Source organism: Diorhabda sublineata, chromosome 5 (assembly GCF_026230105.1).
Source record: "Diorhabda sublineata isolate icDioSubl1.1 chromosome 5, icDioSubl1.1, whole genome shotgun sequence".
NCBI lineage: Eukaryota > Metazoa > Arthropoda > Insecta > Coleoptera > Chrysomelidae > Diorhabda > Diorhabda sublineata.
This window is the reverse complement of record NC_079478.1, coordinates 6,697,729-6,718,123: the sequence shown is the minus strand read 5'-3', so window position 1 is coordinate 6,718,123 and position 20,395 is coordinate 6,697,729. Positions and strand designations below refer to the sequence as shown.

General features: G+C 32.9%; 1 protein-coding gene across 5 annotated transcripts in view; it reads left to right on the top strand.

Moving 5' to 3' along the window:
• The window catches only part of LOC130444052 (5-hydroxytryptamine receptor 1-like), a 308,285-nt gene that overhangs the window by 248,953 nt on the left and 38,937 nt on the right, over positions 1-20,395 (top strand). For all 5 annotated transcript variants that reach the window (XM_056779024.1, XM_056779023.1, XM_056779026.1 and 2 more), the window contains one exon: positions 2,787-3,051. In XM_056779024.1, coding sequence (XP_056635002.1) covers positions 2,787-3,051 — 265 coding nt within the window. The remainder of the gene's footprint in view (positions 1-2,786; positions 3,052-20,395) is intronic.

The window sequence follows — 20,395 nt, the reverse complement described above, 5'->3', positions numbered from 1 at the left end:
AATAATTTCATTGTATGATATTTAAATTGGTTTTAAAGCGGCAAATTTTCAGGTTTTTAGATATTTTACTACTGCATGGTTAGTATAAACGAATTGAATACAATTTTTTCCATTGCGGTAAATCACTTAACCTCTTTTGAGTTTAGTGGTAATTCAGGCTCTACATTGTAGCTATTTTCCAATCTATTCTAATATCTACGACATTAATGTAAATTCAACTACACGGAAGGTAAAAACTCGGGATAAATGATACTTTATATCTGAATATTTCTAATCACGGAGTCACTGTTTCGTAGTCATCGAAGATAAAATTCTAGTCATGTCAAAAATTCTTTGATAGTCTTTCCTTAACTTTAATATTCGAATAATCTACCTCTCCTTAACTCGCAGCTGGGAATTGATGACCAAAGTCTATTTATCAAAAGTATCTGTAGCGGTAAAGTTTCTGTCAACACTTAAAATTGGGTTATTTTTGCATTATAACATCACATTTCTCAAAAATTTTCTATACAGTTTCTATACATACTACAACAAAAATTATTTGTAAAGATTTTATAACATAACTGAGAGCCAAACTTATTCAAAGCAACTGGCTTTAGCTAATCGGAACCTGATAAGATTTACCTACTGATTATACTAGCCACAAATAAATTAATATTTTCTTCTCCTGTATAAGATTATACGTTTCGTAACTCTTATAGAAAAAATGAATAAGAAAGGTAAAAAAAATTGAGTCATGTCATATTTTTGTGGGGAATAAAGAACCTTGGGTATTTATGAATCTTCTGTTTTATTATCCGAACTAAAAAACATGTTTTCTTAGACCGTTTCACATTTCTCCTATATTAGGAGTCCCGAATGTCTCTAATTAAAGACCAAAAGTAGTTTGCAAGTATTATTGGTAAATTGGTAAATTTTTGTTGGTAGCGCTTATCAAGCTTATCAATTTTTTCAGGAAAAATTTCTGGCGAGAATGTAAAAAGTGTATTTTCAAAGACATTTTTCATCCCAACTCAAATTCTACATTGAGCGTTTTTCTGATGAGGTACAGTATATTGAGTAGATCTGTAGTTACCCAAAAAGTTTTCAGTAACGTTGACAAACAATCATAATTCAATTTTTTGACGTCGCGTTCAACAAAAACACCTTCATTTTTTATAGCGTCATTCAAAGAAGGAAGTTTCTGTTTGGAATCTTGGAAACCAGTTCCATCTATGTCCATGGCTTTCACAACATGTTTGATTAGCCCTCTTTTGGCTGTTCCATTCGCATAAATACAATAGTATTTCGTGTAATTTGTAGTCCTCAAACCAAAGACAAAACTTTCAAATCTGCACAGATTAACATTGATGCTTGATGTATTCTATCTTTTCTAACACTAGCTCTATAATGTCGTATGTTTCTTTTAAATGAGCTTGGTAAGCTGAAAATAGTGATAAAACTTTATTTCCGTTATGTAGCACTACAGCCTTTAGACTTGACTTTGAGGAATAAATGGAGGGTCCTCTATCCTGTGACCTGTTCATAACCCAGTTCCAACATCAAGCCCTCAGTGTCATTACAGTGCACTAAGGCGTTCTCTTTAGAAAACAACTCAACATATGAACTGTGACGTTTTACACGGTAACTTTAACTCCCGTCTTAAGCTAATTCCACCGTTTCACTATTGAACTTAACACTCAACTTTTTCTTTGGGCAAATCCAAATCTCTTATGGCATCATTAAGCTCCAATCGTTCAATAAATTGCGATTCTTGAGGACTCACAGGAGCTGTAAATTCTCTTCCAGAGAAATGCTTTATTGTCAATAAATTGTTACAATTTTTAGAAGATTTCTTCGTTTTCAGAACTGATTGAACTTTGCTAACACTATAAACTGGAGAAGGCACAAGAGCTTCTTCCGAATGAGGGCTTGTTTTTGTTACATAAGAGACCTCCGCGTATTTTGCCGTATATTCCCTCGAAAAGGAATAAGTCGGGAAAATCAAGACATCTGCGTGACGATTTAGCTGTCAACAAACTTTCAAATGTGACTGCGGAACTCTGAGATACAATAATTTATATTTTTATGTCAACGCTACCAACAAAATGCACAACAGATTTGGTTCGTGTAACTTTGAGTTTTATCAGTTCTATTTCATGATTTGTGATTTAAATAAGTAATAAACTGATGTATTTGTAAAAAAAAAGATTCCTCGCATCTTAATAGAAGTTGTGTCAATAATCATGACATGTCATTGTATTTGACATACAAATCTGATCGCTGAAGGTGTAACAAAAAAGACCGTCGAAGTGAAATAGGTTTGCTGAAAGGCACATAGTTTGAACAAAGTAAACTTCCACTTGATACCGTAATATTTTTCATATATTCTTTGTATTATGATTATACAATCACAAATTTTTGCACTCAAAATGTCTACTCATACAACAAAAGATTGGAAGAACTATTTATGAGAGCTTTTTGCGAATTTACTTTCAAAATATCTTTTAAAAATAGGTGAACCAAACTTCACTATGGAAATTGATGAAAATTATAGTATATTCCGGTCACAAAAGTATCAGCTTTCTCATTAGATTGAAAAAACTCATATATTCATCCAAAGAGCATGTTTTCGACTGGAACATTAGTTAGAATATTCCTGGAAACAATGGGATATACAAATAAAAATCATACCTGGAGAGTACCAAAAGCTCTGTGAGGATTACTTTTTTAAAAATTTTTGTCTTAGGAATAGAATAAGCTTGTAATTCAAACTTCATATTATGATTATTTCTTCATTTTCATAGGTATCAAGTATACGCCACAATGTGTAGTTTCTACATACCTCTAACTGTGATGATGGTAGTTTATTACAAGATATTTCGAGCTGCTCGTCGAATAGTTAACGAAGAAAAACGAGCGCAAAGTCATTTGGAGAGTCATTGCTATTTGGAAATCAGCGTTAAAAACGGCGGAGGACCTCCGGAGAACAAAATTTCTAGTCAAAGTCCATCACCAGGCAATCCCGCGAAGATAAATCATCGATCTAGTTCCGCTAGTACAAATACCATGGTAAGTAACTATACTAACCGATATTATGATTACTTTGATCGAGCACAATATTTTGATGTTACAAACCTAGTTGCGTGATAAATATAAATACAAGTCATAAATTGATAACTTAATAATTAAATGGGAGCAGATATAAAATGTTATTTAGACAAAGACGTGCATACCACGATGAAATGAATATCATAGAAATAAAAACAAAGCTGGGATATATTCAGATCTGAATGTATAACACATTCAATTATTTGAAATGTATTAAAAATGGAAAATAATATTTTTGTTGTATATCTTACTAAAATTGGTCTATTGAGTAGTATGATATTATTATATTCTTTAATTATTTCATAAATTAAAAGCATATTTGATAATTTCAACTTAATCACATTGTACGATCGAAGTAACCCTGATTTCACGATTATCGCTTCTTTGAAATTATAAAACTAAATCTATTTTCAAAAACTCAATTAGGCTAAACTTCAGATTATGGACCTTCGAATTGGATGTCCATATTTTTATGGCAAATAGTTCATCAGGTAGGGAGTTAAATACGAAATTTTGAATAGCTTTTGAGAAATTACATTTTTAAAATATGATTATGTTTTAATTTTGATATTTTATATTACTATTTTAACTAACTGGCCTTTTTTTAAAACACTCGTTAGCTCGAATTTTTGAGACAGAGATGGTAACCTATGGTGTTTTCAGTTATCGTTTGCCCTTTGCTACCTTTAGAATTAAAAATGGCAAATACATTTAATAAGTTCCGGAGATTGACAAGGAATTTCTGCTCGTAAGAAGTTATTATTCTGTTGCAAAATACAACAATCTACCATAAACTTAATGATAATATATTATTCAATTTGGAATGAAGTAAGATATATGAATTAAAATAATTATTATTAAGGGAAATTGTTATTTTATATTATGTAATATAAATTCATATCAAAATGTCCATAAAATTTTCTTAGAACAATAAAGCTTCTCGTTCTCTCTCTCTCTCTCTCTATGAAGAAGAACAATCTTTAAGTACTATGTAGTTAGTACTAATATTCATTATTCACATTCGACATAACCTCAGTCCATAATATTTTAACCTCAAATATACCTCGTTAACATCACTTATAAAATATGCAAGTCAATATTGAGTTTGTCTGAAAATGGCTACAAACATTGAACTCCTTTCAATGATCTCTTGAAATCAAAAAAAATCTTCTTTTTTTCGGACTCTAGGACTCAAACTCAGTAATGATAGTATCAATATATATAAGTTATCTAGTAACAAAACTGTCCAGTGATAATTTCGTTTTACTTATAGTTTAATGGAGATAAGAAAGATTAGATGGAAAATTGATTCTAAACCTTCGCTAGGTAGAAGGTCTCATTAGAGGTAGAGCGAATGCTTTGGGATGAGTTTCAATGCGGTGAACATATTTCTGGGAGTATTGAGATATTCCTTCATTCTAGTATTATTATATTACAGTTTATATTACAGTTTCCATAGCTGAATACAACTCCAGATGAGTTTCATATTTTGTATATTAGCTGCTTGTTAGTTAGGATTGCAGTAGTTACGTTGTTGTGTGTGGAAAAATCAACTGTATAAATAAGATAAATTGACATAATTCGATGTTGAATTGTGGTGTGATCTTGGCTTTTGACCTGAGAATGTTATTCTTGTAAGTAGGATTTTAAGATTTGGAAAAGGTTGTGCGGAAAGTGTTTTCTAATTTTGTATAATAGTCTGACGTCCTAGATCATGTCTTATGCCTGCGCAATATCTAAAAAGGCAACCGACCTTTGTTTTTCATCTTCAACAAAATGGTACACTTTTTTTGTGACTCTATGGTCTTGTTCTATAGGGGCACGTTGTACCTAAATCCAAATTTATGATTTGGTATTAGTTGACTGACTTTTAGAATCGGTTCTATCTTCCCTATCACTAATTTTTCAAGAATTGTTAACTAACATAGGTATAAGAATGATTTGGACAACCTTCTACAAAATTGAGAAATGATCTTTCACCTCAGTTTTTATCTAAGGGGTTAAACTTGAAGACTTCAAGTGTTTGACAGACAGATTGGCTTTATCTTGGCTACTTTTTACCCATTGACCTTCAAGATTTTGGATATGAGGATTTGTTAGTTACGGTTAATTTAGTTTTTTCTTTGTTTTTCATAAGTCAAAGTTCTTGAGCAGGATTTTCATTTCTGAAGCTGCTTGACTCAGTTTTATTTTATCAACGTTAGCTTGTAATTTTTGCTAGATTTTCCTCAATTATTTTCGTTTGTCTGTAATTTGTCTATAGTTTTGGTATGGTAATTATCTTTGATTTGGCTTGAGCCAAAAGTTGCTACCTAATTTGATTTTATAACATGTTTTTTCCAGTTCTTAAAGAAACTTGGAGATCCGACAATCTGTCCAATTGAAATAAGGTGTATGAACCATGTGTTTGCATTTATTTTGTTATTAAAATTCGTCTTCTTATTGTGTTGTATAGTTAAACCATTCTTTATAGTTTGAGCTCTTATTTTCTCTTTAATTTTTTTGATGCATTTTTTTCTTAACTCCACATCAAAGTATTTCCTCGTCGACATAACATATTATTTGTTTCTACAATTAAACCAAATAATGATTCTAAATTGATCTCCAAGTCTCGGTAATGATGGAAATGAAGATAGCAGATGTCTGTCGTTACATCATGTTTGTTTTTTCTATCTGCAAGCTCTTAAAACTTCTAAGCAAATAGCCTCGAAACTTTTCAAGTATCTTGTTTGCATATAATCCATTACATTCCGGACAGTTTAGTTTGTAGGGCTTACTTGAAGTTTTAGTTCTTAGAGATTTAAAGTAAGATAATTTATGTTGATAAAAGATATTTCGTTTGATGAATAAATTCCTTCATACCTCTGTGATATCATCACTCATTCTTCCAGCTTTGTACGAACTCCGGTAGGGTAGTCACAAGAAATTTATGTTCACGATTTCGATGTTTGTCTGTCGATTTTAGAACAATATAGCCTGTTTTCCCTCTATTCATTCGTTGAAAAATACCATTAATATTAATCAAAACAATACCAACAGTTTATGATGTTTGTGGTTGCAAAACTCGGTCTTCGGGAAATTGTATTTATCGTGAGAATAGGAAACGTTTAATATAATGACAAACCCAACACAGCCAGAAAAACTAAGAAATTACGTTCTATCTATCAAATGTAACCCAATTCTATTCTCCTATTTTTTTGTTTTTGGACAAATGTAGCGTGAACGTAACAACGTAGGTGATGAATGAATGTGATTATCTGAACATCAAATTTCCGATCCAGTGACTACAGAAAAAGAAAATTAAAGGAAACAAGAGAAATGGCAGGTCCTAATTCAGTATAAATGAGTTTAGATCACTTTGGTAAGCGACGTTTAGATAAACAATGGATTTATTTCAGCTTCTGTATTTTGTTCCTTGAAAAATTATTGAAATGCGACCATTCAATGGAAATGAGGAAATTTTTAACACGATATAAGAAATTCTTCCTATGCAAATTGTTTTCTTATTTTGTAGTTACAAATTCAAATTCTATTAGGAGTAGATTCTACTTAATAAATAACTATTTATTGAGTCGGGTCGTGTAGAATATTTTTTTGTCCACTTTAAACTGAAAGTTGTACCATGAGGATTTAGCTTTTACCTATAACATAGAAAATTGGATTAGAAAACTAGGAAAATCGGTATTTTATTCCAAATTCAATGCAATATTGATTGAATTGGATTGTATCCGAAATATACATATCCGAAAAATATGTATTGTAGATTAATGGCTATTAATACAATAAGCTAACAAAAGAAAAGTTTTGGACCCCATATTCGATTGGACCTATTTCAATCTCGTAATAGATTAATTATTGCGTTCAAAACCAACAAGTACAGAAACAACAATGAAATTTTCAAAAATAAATAAAAAAATATATTAATCCATTGATTTGCTGGTAATTTGTTTAGATGTTTTTAGGTATGTTTCAGTTTATCTGGTTCATGCTTTTCCTCTTTTCTTCTATCTTTTTGCTTCTACTTTTCACTGTACAGTTTACGGTTCTATCGGATAGACAATCATACTAACAAACAACCACCATCAACGTCAACCTCGCTTTTATTCGCTTTCTCTATGCCTTGCTCAAGCTCTTTTCCTTACTTTCTATCATAGATAATCTCTCTCTTCGTCTTCTTAACCTCAACCTCAAACCAATGTATACAAATCTAAGAAAACTTCTAATACTTATGGACTCACCTTACCATGTTAGTTTGAGTACAATATAATGATATTATGTGAACAGAGAAAACTCATAAGCATCAACAACGTGCTTTGTACATGATTCCTCACAATAATTAACACTGGTAAAAATGCTCATACAACTCCTTATAAGGCAAATCAGTTAACTCAGAGCATAGCTTAGAACAAAAATGACGGAATCATGAGAATTTTATGGAAATCGAAAACTTTTTAGCCCTTCCAAATTGATGATTTCTTCTTCATCCTTTATAGTAGAAAGAATACCTTTTCATATTTTCATAGTTTTCATCGACACGATAGTAGAATTATCGCTCTCCATACCATTAAGAAAATCACTCAGTTTTTTTAGCTAGAGATGCTAGTAATGTTCTTAGGAGTGTTTGAATACAAACCTCACTAAACAACCTATTTATAAACTCTCCGATAGCCAACTGGTTTTGTAGGCCTTTAAGGTTATTGAATGCACGTTCAAGTTAGCATGGGGGTGCAAAACAAACAACAGAAATGAGAATGGACCTGTTCACCACAAAATCTTGTCGTGATATATGGAGCAAGACTACTACAGCATTCTATAACATCCACCAATCTACTTCTTACTAAACTGTTTGAGTAGGAAATCAATCACACAAAACTTACGGCTATATGATGTCGTCAGAAAGTCCTCCTGTTTGCCAAAGTTTCATATCAAAACTAACCTTAAGGAGACACTCAACTGCCGGACAGAAATCAAGATAGTTCTGGAACTCCTCAAAGTAATCAAGCTGTTTCAATAGTTATTTGTATGCGAAGGACTGAAAGTGCTACTCGTCCAACAAAGTAATATTTCAGCCACGGCGACATTTTTTAGACGACACAAAAGATCCAAAACTTTTTCAATTACACAGAGGAATGAAAATAAGTAATAGAGAATTATAAACATATCATTTATTGAACAATATGTACTTAATGATAATTTATTAATTATTTTTTATCATCATTCATTATTATTCATTAATTTAGACAAAACAAATAGTTTCAGAAAATTAAAGGTTATGCCAATTCATCGAAGTGAAATTGTCAACTCTCAACATTGAAGTGGCTAAGTTACATTTCAGGAAGTTAAAGTTGTCTACTCCAGAGGGCCCCGAAAGTGTTTTGCAATGTAGAACTGTCACTTTCACTACATAGAACAAGCCATAGAGACAGAAGCTGAAAGTACCTAGAAAGAGTACTGGGAAGTGGTACAAGGAATCCACATACAAAAATCCTTCTTTGTAAGAAGTCTATCTTTTTGAATAGCCGAAATGATTTCTCAAGCAAACTACAAAGTTATAGTTCCATATTTTTCGTATCATGACTGAACTTCCTTTTTGTGAATAATCACGTATTATATAGTTTATTCTTCATCACAAAATCCGATTCATGTGCTTCCTCATCTTATTGGCAAATCGTTTCTCGAGAATTATCACCTTATGTTTTTACTTTCTTTTTTTCTAATATAGTTTTCTGCACGATTCGCCGTTTTTTTCGCAGATTTCTTTTCTTATAGTGTCATTCCATAACCAGGTAACTCTGAGTGTGTTTTTTCTCATATCTAAATTTTGATTCAATCGAACTCCAATATCTGGAGGACTACTCTACAAAAGCTTTCATTTTATTTCATTTTATTAAAATCGATGACGGGGCTTCGCCTAACATTTTAAGAGACGAATTTAAGGTAATTAATCAGCCTCAATCCATGTTATTTATATAAGTCAACAAATGGTTAAAATAACATTTTTCAGTTGTAACAAATACTTTATTTTCAGAATTTTAATTCGAGAAATACATTGTAACGATATATCAGCTGTCAAATTATGAGAAAATATGCACATTGAATTCAATGATACCAAGGTTACGAATAAATTGCTTTGAATGTAAAAATATTTTTTGCTATTCTATCATTTGTATGCTTTTCACTTAAGCATACTGAAATGTGATTTTACTTTCAAATTCAAATCTTGAGGAATCGTCTTCTAACGTCTATATTATCGAAAGATATTTTACATGAAGTGAAACATCCTATTCCATTTGCAGTGTATATATATCGAACCATGTTTCTACTTTAACTTCAAAAGGGTCTTTATATTTATTTAAGAACGGTTATGAAGCCGTATTCGTACGTCCTTTGTATTAAAAATGTTCCGCTTCTACGCATAAATGAATAACAATAGATATGTATCCAGATATGACCCTTCTAGGAATTAAATATTCATTTCCATTTTATATTCATTATGCATGAAAATGGATCAGCAAAGATTTGTCTCCCTCTTCACCAAATCTTTATTTGGATTTTGAGATAGGTAATACTTTTTTAGCTCTATTATCATTATTTAACACAGAATTAAGGCATCATTCCTTTATTTTTTTCATTTCAAAAGAAATCCAAATTAATTTAAGCGAAATACTTTATATTTATGTGAAATTGATAAATGATGTTATTGGGCGAGGATGTATTGATGTCTAATTAGCCTAGACCAGTTCCATGCATAAACAAAATATCGCGTTGTCATAGCAACGAACAATAGCTTATTAGAAGTGTAAGTTCGTCAAAGAAGTAAACCAGGGTTACGCAATAATGTTTATGTTTAATACCCTTGGTGATAAATGTCCTCCGTATACGACCGTGTAAAATTGGATTGCAAGTTCCAAAAGAGGTAAATTTTCCATTGAAGATGATGACCGATTGGGAAGGCCGGTTTCTGTGTCAGTCCCCGAAAATATCGATGCAGTTCATGACATGATTCTATCAGACCGTCGAATCGGGCTAAAACGGATATCTGAAGCACTGAATATTTCATACGAACACGTTCATCATATAGTTCGTCAATTTGGACATGAGAAAAATTGCTACAAAGTAGATACCCAAATGTTGGAATGTTCACCAAAAGCGTGCAAGGGTAGAGGCATCGCGTTCGATCTGTGCTCGATTTGAGAACGATGTAGACTTCTTAATCCGATTGTTACTAAGGATGAAACTTGGGTACATTTCTAGGATCAAGAAACACAGCAACAGTCGATGGAATGGTGACACTCTGGTTCTCCAAGACCTAAGAAGTTTCGTGTCCAAAAATTTGCTGGAAAAGTTCTTGCTTCAATTTCTTGGGATTTCCATGGTGTAATCATGATTCATTTTTTGGATAAGGGTAGAACAATAACTGGAGATTACTATTCGACATTAGTGACCACTCTATGGGAAAAAATTGAAGAGAAAAGACGCGGGAGCTATCCAAAGGTGTTTTGTTTTTGCACAACGCCCCTGCTCATAAATCTCATGTTACCATGCAAAAACTTCGTGATTTAGGGTTTGAATTACCAGAACACCCTCCTTATTCATCAGATATGGCTCCGTCCGACTATCATTTCTTTCTTCAACTGAAAGAAAGTTCGAAAGGTCGTAAATATTCTCCCAACGAGGAGGTAATAAAGGCTATGGATATCTGATTTACAGAGCAAAAAGAAACATTTTTTTTGAAGGTCTAGAAACGTTGCAGGTTCGCTGTAATAAAGTATTTGTATTTTCTAATTTGTACTTCTCATATTCTTCATATGATTGGAATAACATTTATTTCCAATACGTAAGTAGTAAAATTTCATGAGTACGTAATGGGCTTACAACTCGTGTAACGTAGTATACTTTTTCTACGCCCATCCATTTTTTTCCATTAAATAAAAAACTACTACTAAGAAAACGTGTCCTAGGCGCGCTAGTTAAAAATAAGGTAATTTCAGTTCAGTTTTACACTGAACAACAAACTGTGAACGCGTATTTTTCAAACGACCTCATAAAAAAAGACGGTGAAACCGGCCTACAGATCAAAATGACGAGATATTCCAATCCGTAGTGCGATATTGCTGCAATACCGCATACAACTCGGCTTACGATGCAGATATTGAACGAATTGGATCGGGAAACACTAAAACACCCTTCTTATAGTCCTGATTTTGCGCCATGCGACTATTATTCATTTGGTCTATTTAAAGGTTATATTGAAGATTGCGGTTCCAAAAGAATGCGTAGAGAGAATTCTTTGTACACGAATGATGACGTGAAAAGAGAGAGACTTTTACGAAAAAGGTAACCGAAAACTTCCGGAGGGATGGCAAAAGTGTGTACAGTGTGAGATCATAAGTCTATTTTGTTATTGAAGCCCGCCGAACTGTATAGCCAAATTACCTCAAAGGAATCAGTGCCTTCAATCTTGGTTGTACAAGTACTCCATGCTTGCACATTCAATATTAAGAGATGTTTCAATTGTTGCTTCAAATAAGCAAATAAACTGCTTTTATTTATTACCTATTCTGCTTACAGTATGTGTTAATCCATATAGTATATGATACCATCAACAACGTCACGACAAACCCTCCTCGTTTCGTAAGAAATCTAATAAAAGAATGAAATTTCCTCTATCATCAATTATTGTTGTCTGCTTTAGGCCATGTATCGATTACCAGCTCTGATTTTGTTTTGCTATAGAGAATTCAATATTTCAACAATTCAGAGAGTTATCTCATTTAATTGTGGAATAACAATCAACTCTCAAGTGCATTATATACCGAAGAAACTCTATTAGATTAAAATCGAGGATGTTAACTAACTAAGCATTACCTGGATTTCAATTGGTTTCTTGTAATATGCGTAGAGGACTGTCAAGCACGAAGTGACAATCTCCTACAAAAGATGTTAAAGGTTAAAAATGTATCTATGACCTTTTCAAAACTTTCTACTCGCATTTCCGTAAGCGTAATATGATTTCTCAAAAAAGCAGAATCTGATCTCATTATTAAGAATAGTAAATTAGACCACTGATGCTTTCCCTGTCCAAATGATTTAGAGCAAACCATAATTGTGATTTATGAATTACTTTATGATCTAGGAGGTTCAAGTCTCATATAGTACTTTGTGATATCATCAAATTTTTATAACAAGAAGCGCTTGAAGGAAATATTGGTTCCAATTTAATTTTTTCTCGCCTCTAGGAACCTTCTCAATGCTTTCTTTGTAAGTCGATAATCATCTACAAGAAATCTTTGTATTCCTTGGTCTCCGAGACTGCTTTTGAATTTAATGCAATTGTAGCATAATTATCCAATTCATTTTGACCAACAAGCAAAATAAGACAATATTATTCCGAAATAATTCATTACTATCATTTTATTAGATTTATATATTTTTATAAAATAGCAGTTCTTGTCGATTTTGGAAAAATAACTTCATATCAGTGTACAATTATTAAACAGCATCAGAAATGAAACCAGAAAAAGTCCCTCCACTAATAAAAAAGGCATTAGTTTTGTTTGGGAGTGTATTTATTATCTGTAAATTAATTCAAACGACAAATGCGGTTTATGTAAACATATGGACATGTTTAAAACGTAGCCAGGACTCTCAAACAACTAAACTCCACTCTAGGCAAAACCGCTCTCATAAGCGCACTCAAATAACAATTGAAATGATTTGAAAAAATCTGGGTCTCGTATATTTGTGCTCCAAATTCGAACAGTGAGACTGGAAACAATATAGAACTCACTCAGATTTCATATGAAGTAGATCGATAGAATTGTATAAATAGAAATCTTTATACTTGAATATTTAGAGATTCTTGATACGAAAAATAGAGCAGGAATATTTTATCTATATATTATTTACAAGTTACAAACAAATCGTAATCATTTATTTTGTAAATTAGAATTGTGTACAAATGCCACTATCTTCGCTTTACTAGCACTTCTTTAGATTCCAGATTGGTCAAATCACAGCCGGTTTTACACAGCACTTATAAAAAAATATAAATCGATGCATAGTTCATATTTTTTTAACCCAAACACCAAAATAATAAAATTGTACATAGACTCCCACTATACGAGGTCTGGATATTGAATAAGGAACCAGTGGGCGCCCTAGAAGGGTGAAGTAAGAAACGAGTAGTGTGTTGGGTATCTGGATATCTTGTCTATGCACCTCCCAGAACACGTTTCCGTCACTATTATAATATTTGTGCAGTAGCGGTTTGAAACGAACGTGTTTTTTTCTCGTGTCAAAAACCATGTGTGAGTAAAAACGTATCAATCTCGAATGTCTCGTTAAATTGATAAAAACTCGCCCTGTGACTGCTTTAACTCTGGAAATAGTGACCAAAATCAACCAAATTGTGTGTGTATATCGTCGAATGAGCATCCGGATGATTGCCGAGGCTGTAAACGCCCATAATGAAAAGATTAGAAAAATTTTAGACGAGAAATTACACATGACAATAGTCTGTGCAAAGTTGGTGCCAAACAATCTGACTCCTGACCAATAGCTCTTTCCTTGAAAGGTTAGGAAAAGATCTACTTTGAAAGACACTCTATTTAAGTCGATGGAAGCGGTAAAGCTAAAAAACCGCCGTGCTCCTAGAGGCACTCACCAAAGAAGACTTCCAGCACTGCCTCCATCAATGGAAAAAAAGTATGGAAAGGTGTGTGGCGAGGAGAAGGAGTTTATTGAAAGGGAGCATTTGAATGTAGAATAATTTTTATAATAACACCCTTTTTCGTAACTAGTCTCGTTATTTAATAGCCAGACCTCATATTATATCTAAATTAAACTCTATAGAATTTATTTAGGCTCAACTAGAAAATGAAGTGACAGCGAAAAATACTACTTTGAACTAAAAGATGTGAAGAATCTTCTAATGCAAGCCTAGGATTGTGGATGAACTTATAGAACCGATAATCTTGTGCTCTCTGAATAATGCAATTTTCGTCTATTGTGGTTCTTTTATTTTGAATTATTTGATTAGAAACGACTCTTATATTTATAAATATGCTCTAGAGGCCATGTAGGCCTAGGGCACGAATGGCAGTATGTCCTCACATTTTCCACACAATATTTCTTCATTCCTTCCTGTTCACAGCTTTTTCTCTCCAATTCTGAACATTATCATTTTTTAGGTCTTTCATTACACAGTCATAACATTTCTTCCTTGGTCGCCCCTCTCTCTTTTTCCCTATTGGTCTTCTTTGCAGTACTAATTTTGGCATACGTTCTGTCAACATGTCCCAACCATCTCCCTCTCTGTTCCTCAACAAACGAGCTTATTGTAGCTTCTCCATAAAGTTCCTCCAATTCTTTATTAGTTCTTCTCCTCCAGACCTCTTCTGTGTCTACTCCTCCGTAGATTTCTCTTAGTATCTTCGTCTCCCATATTTCCAACATGGCTTCATCTGCCTTTTTCAATATCCATGTCTCACATGCATATGTTGCGGTGGGTCTTACTACCGTTTTATATATTCCTATTTTTATTTTGACTTCATCAGTGATCTAATACTGACTTTTTTGGCTTCCTCTTCCAATTTCATTACTGCTTATTACAGAAACGACTCTTATCATTATTTTAAAATTTTTTTCACCAATAAATACAAAACTTCATGTGCATCAAATTTGACAAATGTTATCAACCTTCTTACAAACGTAGTCACCGACCATGAAGTTCTTCAATTTTACAATAAGTTGTATTTTTTTTCCTTCTCAATAATAAATATCAGCTCTTTTACCTCTTTAACCATGTTTCTATTAGGTTAATCATCATTTAGTTTGGGGCTCATTATTTTCAGATATAATTTTAGTATGATTTAGGTTTCCTGAATTGGTCCTTCTAGTTCAAAAACTGGGTATAGCAACCTAAGAGTTTATTTTATCTTCATTTTATTCACATCTTCATGTGATAGTTGATTTGAAATACAGTGAAATTATATCACAAATTGAAATATGAACATTTTTCTAACATAATCATCATGATTTAAACATTTAAGTTGTGGCGGCAGCTTTTGCATCCTCATTCTCATCATTGTCCAAGCAATATACGGAATGATTGATTTTGAAACTTGTCATTAGCGAAGCACCTGTTAAGGCGAATTTCCTCAAAACTCTTATTCCACATTATTAGGTCATCTATATCGATCTTATTAACAAAAGCTCACAAAATTTAAGCACATTTCGGTTATCTATAATAAATTAGCGCGTATTACTTTTTTTATTATTTCAACCGAACAATTGAGAAAAATTAACAATCGCCGGAGTTACTGATTCAAATAACAATAAACTGAGTAATTTATATATAAAACCGACACCTATAGATACATAAAAATGACATTTTGGGTTTTCTGAAAGAAGGGGATTAACAGATCAGCTGGAAATACTGGGCTCGCCAATATCGCAGCAAAAAAAATCCTTTGCGTCGCAGTGGATATGATACCCCAATAGATTCATACATAGATACAAGGATAACAATCTGCATCAATGCGTGTTAGATAAGGATGGCGCCACATTAGTATCGGGGTAAATTTTAAGCATCAAACATTATTAACGCTATGGACAATTTAACAGTTTTGAATAATAAAATATAATATTAAATTTTTTACTCAGCATACTTCAATTCATCTACAATTACTACATTTATACTGGAGAATATTTGAATTGATATTTTTCGTATACAACGGGTCATAAAAAAGGTTTATTGCAAGCTTGAAAAAAAGGATGCGATGTGTCCTTTCCATGATTTGGCTCACGTACATACGTACATTAATACTAGAAAAGTTCATGCATATATTACATATTTTTAAATGGATAATTCAACTTCCGTTTTATGAAGTTGAAGAGTAACCTAATAATAAACTCAAGACCGGTTCACTATTGATATGCAAATTTTCTAATGTTTGTTTGAAATAGATATGAACGTATGTGACTGAAATTGAGATGAACTCAGCGAAAATCATCAATGAATTTATATTTATGAAACTAAATAATGGAATATGGTTGCATGTATACTCATTTCGAGTGTTTGGATATTTTCACTTCAATATTGTTTCAATTAAATTGATTTGACTCATCCATATAATAATTTTTTCTTGAAATTTGTAATGAATTCTATATTATTATCCTATATATCAAATTCTTCGCTTATACTGAGATTGCCCTAAATATTTTCATATACAAAAAAACTGACATCAATGCACTTTTGAAACTGGAGCTTCGACAATTCTGGAATCTAATTTATTTTTGAACGATCATCAAAATTGCTTCACATATCTCATCATCGGTCATAAAACTTCGCTACTTCGATATTTATTCAGGTTGAAGGATAATCAGATATCACTCATGGCCAAATCAGAGTATTATTGACTAACTTATGCTGTAGCAGTTTACTGTAACTGTACGTTGATGTTTCAGCCTAATTGCTTCCGTAAATTCTAAGCAACGGGTGCGTTCTTGACAGACCTTTTGCTTTTTAATCATCGTTCGTGGTTCTTTGTGAAACCACAGAAAGCTCTCCTGCCAGATTACGATATAATTATATTCTAGGAAGAATACCATTAACATCAACGTTCACTACGCGATTTTTACTCTGCTTTTTGGAAATCTTTGAGTGTATGTGGCACTTAGCGAGTAAAAATTTTTTTCACATGAAGATGATCATGTAGAAATGTATTTGATATTGCGGATCCAACACTAAGTGTTGCCTCAATGGCCTAGTGGACTTTCATACCACCAAATGCGCGTTACAACTGTTAGCACTTAAAATCATAGTAGATCATAGCCCGCATTGATAAATTCCAAGTTGGATGTTAAATCGTTTGTACCACTACTTAAAGATGTCAGTATTTGAGAGTGTTTTCAACTTCAGCTCCTCAATTCCGTCGTATATCAAAACATGGAATTGGTTTTGTATTTTTATTTAGTTTCCTGTTCTGGTAGTATCTTCGATTTTATGTAAATACGTCATATTTTCATCGCTTTTATGTTACTTTCAAATAGATTTATGAGCATCTAATCCACTGTCAAGGGGAACTAGACTGAAAATTTTGTTTCTATGAAAAATTTTCCATTTTCTTAGAGAATTTTCTCTTAAATTTTTATATATTTCAATCGTATTCATTTTATTCCCGCTCATCTCCATTTTCTCGTTCAACTATCATCATTTTTGTTTTTGGCATCAACACAATCCAATAGTTACCAAATTCATATTTCCTACTAGTGGTTGCTTGTTGTTTGCTTCTTCCACTGCATCATCCATCATAAAATGACACCGTGCTCATTACTTCCCTTCATCCTAATCCTTCTCTGTCATAAAATTCTCGGATTCGTCATTGTTTTTTTAACAGGCTGCTAAATATTTCATATACGAGGTCTGGCTATTAAATAACGAGACTGTTTTCAAAAAAGGGTTTTATTATAAAAATTATTTTACATTCAATATAATTCCCTCCCCTCGCCATACACCTTTTCATATGTTTTTTCCATTGGTCGAAGCAGTGCTGGAAGTCTTCTTTGGTGAACCAGTGCCTGAGGAGCTCTGCCGTTTTTTGCTTTACCGCTTCCATCGACTTAAATAGAGTGCCTTTCAAAGCAGACAGGAAATCTGAGCAGACCAGTTGACGCAAAGGCTTTTGGTCAGGAGTCAGATTTTTTGGCACAGACTTTTGTCATATGTAATTCCTCGTCTAAAATTTTGCGTTTCTTTATCGGCGTTCACAGCCTCGGCAATCTTCCGGAAGCTCATTCGATAATCTGCACGCACAATTCGGTTGATTTTGCTCACTGTTTCCGGAGTTGAAACAGTCCCAGGTCGACCTGGACACTGGTCATCTTCAGTGCTTTCTCGGCCCTCACTAAAGAGCTTAGACCAAGCAAAAACACGCGTATGAGATAGAGAATTGTCCCCATAGATCTCTTGCAACAATTTATAGCACTCAGTCGAAGTTTTTTTAATTTAACGAGAAATTTAAAATTGATACGTTACTACTATTTTTCGCCACACCTGATTTTCGGTACGAGTAGAAAACACAAATACCATAATAGTGACGGAAGCGTGTTTTGGGACGTGCATAGACAAGATATCTAGATACCCAACGCACTACTCGTTTTTCTTGGAAACTGTCTCATATTTGTATTTTGGAACTTTTGTCAAGTACATCTTAAATGTGTATAAACTATGGACATTTCCTTGTATATAACTTTTCTTGTTGTAAATACGTGATGTGTTTATTCTGTAATTCAATAAACTTTTATATAATTTTCTTTGTTGGTTTTTGGGATACTTTTACAGAATGTCAGTACTGTCATCATCAATATTATAACTTTATAATTGCTTGAACCCAAAAGTCACTTTTTCTAAAAAGTGGTAAACTTATATCCGCTTCTCAACCTTTCGTACTATTCTTTCTACTTCATATTCTCTCTTCTTCTTCTTCTTCTTCTTCTTCTTCTTCTTCTTCTTCTGGTAGTAGGACGAGGTCCTGTCAGGTCTGTCATCTGCCCTCTTGTGACGCCGATGTCCAGCTATCGTACCAGCGTTTTGGGGGCCTACCGATTGGGCGTCTTGTGTCTGGTTTCTGTGTTTTGGCCCATTTGGCAATCCGTTCTGGAGCCATTCGTTCTACATGGTCTCTCCATTGTCGGCGTCTTGCTCTTACCCATCTAACGACATCTTGTACTCCCAGTTCTCTTAAGGTATCTGTGTTGGGTAGTGTGGGTGGAGTGTGGTACCCTTTATTGTTCGTAATATCTTCAACTCTGCTGTTCTCATTTTTCTCTTTTTTTGTGTTGTGTCTGCCCTTGTTTCTGCGGCATAGGTTAGTATGGGTCTGATACAGGTCTTGTAGAATCGCGTCTTACTTTCTATGCTCATATATTTATTTCTCTATATAATGTTCATATTCTTTGTAACAATTTATTTACCACAGACAGATCTCTTTCTCCCAAATTTTTTAGATCTTTTGAGTTTTAGATCTGTTTTACATCTTTGCACAAATTTTGCACTGCTTATCCAACTAGTTTTTTTTCTAAATTGAGTATCATCTAAAAGAATTGCCTCCATTGCTTTGTAATTTCTTTATCTTGTTATTATATCCATATCGCTTAATTTTTTAAAAAACCTAGAGAAGAGCTTCTGATTCCATTCACTGTCTTCTTCCATCTTATTATCAAATTCTTCTCATGTTCATATATGGTATAATTCACTTTATATAATTTCTGTGTAGGAAACCTGAACAATATTTATCAGATAATTACTTTTCCGGAAGCTATTTATTCATAGTTTTGTTTTCTCGTAAAGCGGCTCACTAAAAAGTGCATTTTAGAATTGTTTGGTTTAAAATTAAAATATCACCTCAGGGATATCCTGTCTTGACAGTCTAGCGTTTCAACAAAAGATTTTCAATTCAATTTGAGTAGAAATACACAGCGTAACTCGATTCACAAAAAATTATTTTAGTTCCCATTTTATCTTTCTAACCGTAATAAGGCAATGGCATATTTAATTACATAAAATTTTCTTAATAAAATTATGCAACTGTTATATACACTCTTCTTCGAATATATTCGTTAGTCTAGTTGAAAATAATGAAAGATAGAAATAAAGTTCGTGAGAATATAGACGACGATAGCTTATTTCACCCATAATGTGATTTTCTGTACATAAAAGTAATTCATGCACTCACCAATAATGTGCCAAGTAAAGAAAGACGTATAGATGTACCTTTTTCCCCCTAATTCGTGTGTTCCAGTTATATTGGAGAAGTGCCCAACTATATTGTACCTTTTAAGGGTTCAAGGTTAAATTACTTCAAATGAGAACTTGATTTTAAACATATACGATATGATATTAAGAGCGACCTCGACTTACGAACTTATGTAATCGCTACTTTAAAGTTTACTTTAGAAAAGTTTGTACTGCTTGATGGCTGGGAGTCAAAATTCACATTTTAAATTCCAATAAGGTTAAGATAAATAAATAGTAGCCAAAATGATAAATGGTAGGCGGTCTACTCACTAGAATTGTAATCTGAACACAATATGTGAATCCTGTGCTGTGTGAAAAGAGAAGTATCAATATGCATGCTTCAAACCGTCAACTTTTGATATAAAAACTTATTATGTGAATTAGGATTCCATGACACACATGAGATCTATGAATAACCGTCGTCAACAACCTTGCTACTGTCAGGTAGTTGATTTTGTATTTCAAGGAATTCTCCAGATTTCTTATCTGAAGATATCTATTATT